Here is a 3,599-nt window from a genome sequence, read left to right as displayed (position 1 = left end):
CGAATCCAAGTCTGGTAGATCTCCAAGTAAGGACGTTTCCAATAGACCGGGGGTAGAGTACTAGGTATGCATTTGCAAATTCCAGTCTGATACTGTTCGGTTTTCTTTTTACAGTTAACAAATGGAAGACAGAACCTTAGCAGATGTAAACAAACTCTTCTTTTTCTTGTAGTTAGCCAATGGAAGACAAAGCCTCAACAGATATAAACAAACTCTTCTTCTTGTAGTTAGCCAATGGAAGACAGACCCTTAGTAGATGTAAATAAACTCTTCTTCTTCTTGTAGTTAGCCAATGGAAGACAGAACCTTAGCAGATGTAAATAAACTCTTCTTCTTGTAGTTAGCTAATGGAATACAGAACTTTAGCAGATATAAATAAAATCTTCTTCTTCTTACAGTTAGACAATGGAAGACAGAACCTTAGCAGATATAAATAAACTGTTCTTCTTCAAGTAGTTAGCCAAAAGAAGGCAAAACCTTCACCGATGTAAGCAAACTCTTCTTGTAGTTAGCCAATGGAAGACAGAGCCTTAGCAGATATAAATAAACTCTTCTTCTTGCAGTTGGCCAATGGAAGACAGAACCTTAGCAGATGTAAATAAACTCTTCTTCTTCTTGCAGTTAACCAATGGAAGACAGAACCTTAGCAGATGTAATCAAAATCTTCTTCTTGTAGTTAGCTAATGGAATACAGAACTTTAGCAGATATAAATAAACTCTTCTTCTTACAGTTAGCCAATGGAAGACAGAACCTTAGCAGATATAAATAAACTGTTCTTCTTCAAGTAGTTAGCCAAAAGAAGGCAAAACCTTAACCGATGTAAGCAAACTCTTCTTCTTGTAGTTACCCAATAGAAGACAGAGCCTTAGCAGATATAAATAAACTCTTCTTTTCCTTGCAGTTACCCAATGGAAGACGGAACCTTAGCTGAGGTCACATTCGTGGCCGACGAGAATGGATATCAGCCCGACTCTGTGCTCCTCCCAGTGGCTCCAGCCTTCCCCCACCCAATCCCACAGTTTGTCCTCGACCAGATCGAGTTCGCTCGACTCGCTGACGAACGCAAAGCGCGTGAAGGCGGAGCTGTGTTGCTCAAGGATCAGCAGTGAAGTGTTGACGATTTTCAAGGTTTAACGAATCGAGGACGATTTCCGACAAGTTTTTATAAAGATCTTTTAAATTATATTTAATCCACATATGAGTAAATATTATATATGAAAAAAGTAAGATTTTAATGTTTATTATGAATAACCTGTAAATCTAACATAATTCAGCTTCATATATTGATAAATTGATAAAGATATGAGTTGTTCATAAATATTTATTAGAATGTTTTTTCTAGTATTTAATGATTAAAAAATATTTAAAAATAAAAAATCGATAATATTTATATAATATTTATTGCATTGCATTTAATGCGTCAAGATATATTTCATGAAACTTTCTTTACGCCCAATAAAATTTGCATACGAAAAATGTTACTCCTTTAATTTTCCTCAGAGAGAGAGAGAGAGAGAGAGAGAGAGAGAGAGAGAGAGAGAGAGAGAGAGAGAGAGAGAGAGAGAGAGGCACGAATAATTGAAAACATACAGTTTAAAGGTTTAAAGGCCGACCATGAATGGCAGAGGCAAGGACAGTGGCATTGCCATAACAAGCAGGACAATGCCCTAGAGACTGACCATATATATATATATATATATATATATATATATATATATATATATATATATATATATGATCAGCACCAAAACCCCCTCGCCACCCAAGCTAGGACAAAGGAGTGCCAGGCAATAGCTGCTGATAACTAAGCAGATAGACGTACAGTCTCCCCCAAACCCTCCATCCTTAGCTCACAAGGATGGTGAGGTTGCAGCGACCAAAGGAACCAAAAGAGTTTGAGCGGGACTCGAACCCCAGTCTGGCAATCACCAGGCAATGACTCAACCAACAGGACAGCACAACCTACACAAAGTGACATTTAAATTTTAAAGGTCACTCGTGAATAGCAGAGGCAAGGGACAGGACAATGCGCTAAAGAGCGAACGTACATACATAGATCAGTGCCAAAGCACCCTTTCCATCAAGTAAGGACCAGTGAGGGGCAGGCAATGGCCGCTGATGACTCAGCAGGTAGATTTAAAGACTCTATACCCATACGACCCATTCCTAGCTCACATGGATGGTGAGGTTGCAGACACTACTAGAAACTCTCGAGCTTGAACGGGGCTCGAACTCAGTCTAACAGATTGCAAGCAAGGGGCGTTGTCAATAGGCTATTACAATCCTATATTAAATGTTCCATTCTATGGAGAAAAAAAAAATAAATATGAACAATGTGACAAGAGTTAAATGAACACACGTCATTTGTAAAACAAGTTAAATTTGATGAAGAGCTGTTTTATAACAAATGCATTCTAAAAAACAAACAAAACATAAACACTGTGATAATAATTCATTTTGATTAATTTGAAATAAAACTGTTCGATAAACAAAAACGGTAAACTCCTGAATATCATAAATATTTAATTCATATTTGTTTACAAAATATTTCATGTAAAACTATTTTGTACACTCACACAAACATGGCATCTACATGTACATTCTGGCAGACTATTCTATCTTATTTATCTTCCTCTTGTTATTTTGAAGTTTTTAATGTTCATATACGAAAGAGTTATTTTAATATTGTTATTGTTCTTAAATGTTTCTTGTAATTTATTTCCTTATTTCCTTTCCTCACTGGGATATTTTCCCTGTTAGAGCCCTCCAGCTTATAGCATCCTACTTTTCCAACTAGGGTTGTAGCTTAACAAGCAATAATAATAATAATAATAATAATAATAATAATAATAATAATAATAATAAGGTAATTGTTTACAACACCACGCTCTCCATTTACTCCAAAATAATTCAATCCTGCAGTTCTCCTCTTCTTGCACAGTAATTAGGTGGTTATTTAAATTCTGGGAAAGCAATAATTAGCAAGATATGTTGAGGAGGGGGGAAGGGGTTATAAAAAGAAAATAGCTCGGTTTCCGCACTAAACGACTTGGAACTGACGTCAACACAGTCAACCAAACAGAATTCGTGACGCCAGCGCACATAAACAGAAGTTCATGATGCCAAAATACATTTGATATACAGTATATTCACAATATACTTGATTAAAAATGGATTAATTACTCAAAAGTGTCCATAAAATATGCAATTTACAAATAGTGACACTTTTAAGTAATAACTCAATGTTTAATTTAGTATATTTTGAATATACAGTATATCAAATGTACGCTGGGATCACGAATTCTGTTTTGTTGACTGTGTTGACATGTCAGTTCCAAGTCGTTTAGTGAGGAAACCGAGCTATTTTCTTTTTATAACCCCTTCCCCTTTCCTCAACCTATCTTGCTAATTATTGCTTTCCCAGAATTTAAACAACCACCTAATTACTGTCTAAGAAGATGAGAACTGCAGGATTGCATTATTTTGGAGTAAATGGAGAGCGTGGTGTTGTAAACTATTACCAATAATAATAATAATAATAATAACAATAATAATAATAATAATAATAATAATAATAATAACTACAGGTTCACTCAGT

At 35.4% G+C, this 3,599-nt stretch overlaps 1 protein-coding gene across 1 annotated transcript in view; it reads left to right on the top strand.

The window, feature by feature from the left end:
- The window catches only part of LOC137658359 (cuticle protein AMP4-like), a 7,906-nt gene extending 6,636 nt beyond the window's left edge, over positions 1 to 1,270 (top strand). Inside the window, exon 3 of the mRNA XM_068393032.1 lies at positions 903 to 1,270. Coding sequence (XP_068249133.1) covers positions 903 to 1,110 — 208 coding nt within the window. The 3' untranslated portion in view covers positions 1,111 to 1,270. The remainder of the gene's footprint in view (positions 1 to 902) is intronic.
- Positions 1,271 to 3,599: the final 2,329 nt, after the last annotated feature.

This window comes from Palaemon carinicauda, chromosome 19 (assembly GCF_036898095.1).
Source record: "Palaemon carinicauda isolate YSFRI2023 chromosome 19, ASM3689809v2, whole genome shotgun sequence".
NCBI classification, from domain to species: domain Eukaryota; kingdom Metazoa; phylum Arthropoda; class Malacostraca; order Decapoda; family Palaemonidae; genus Palaemon; species Palaemon carinicauda.
Note: the sequence above shows the minus strand (reverse complement) of the source record. Positions and strands in the feature narration are given on the sequence as shown.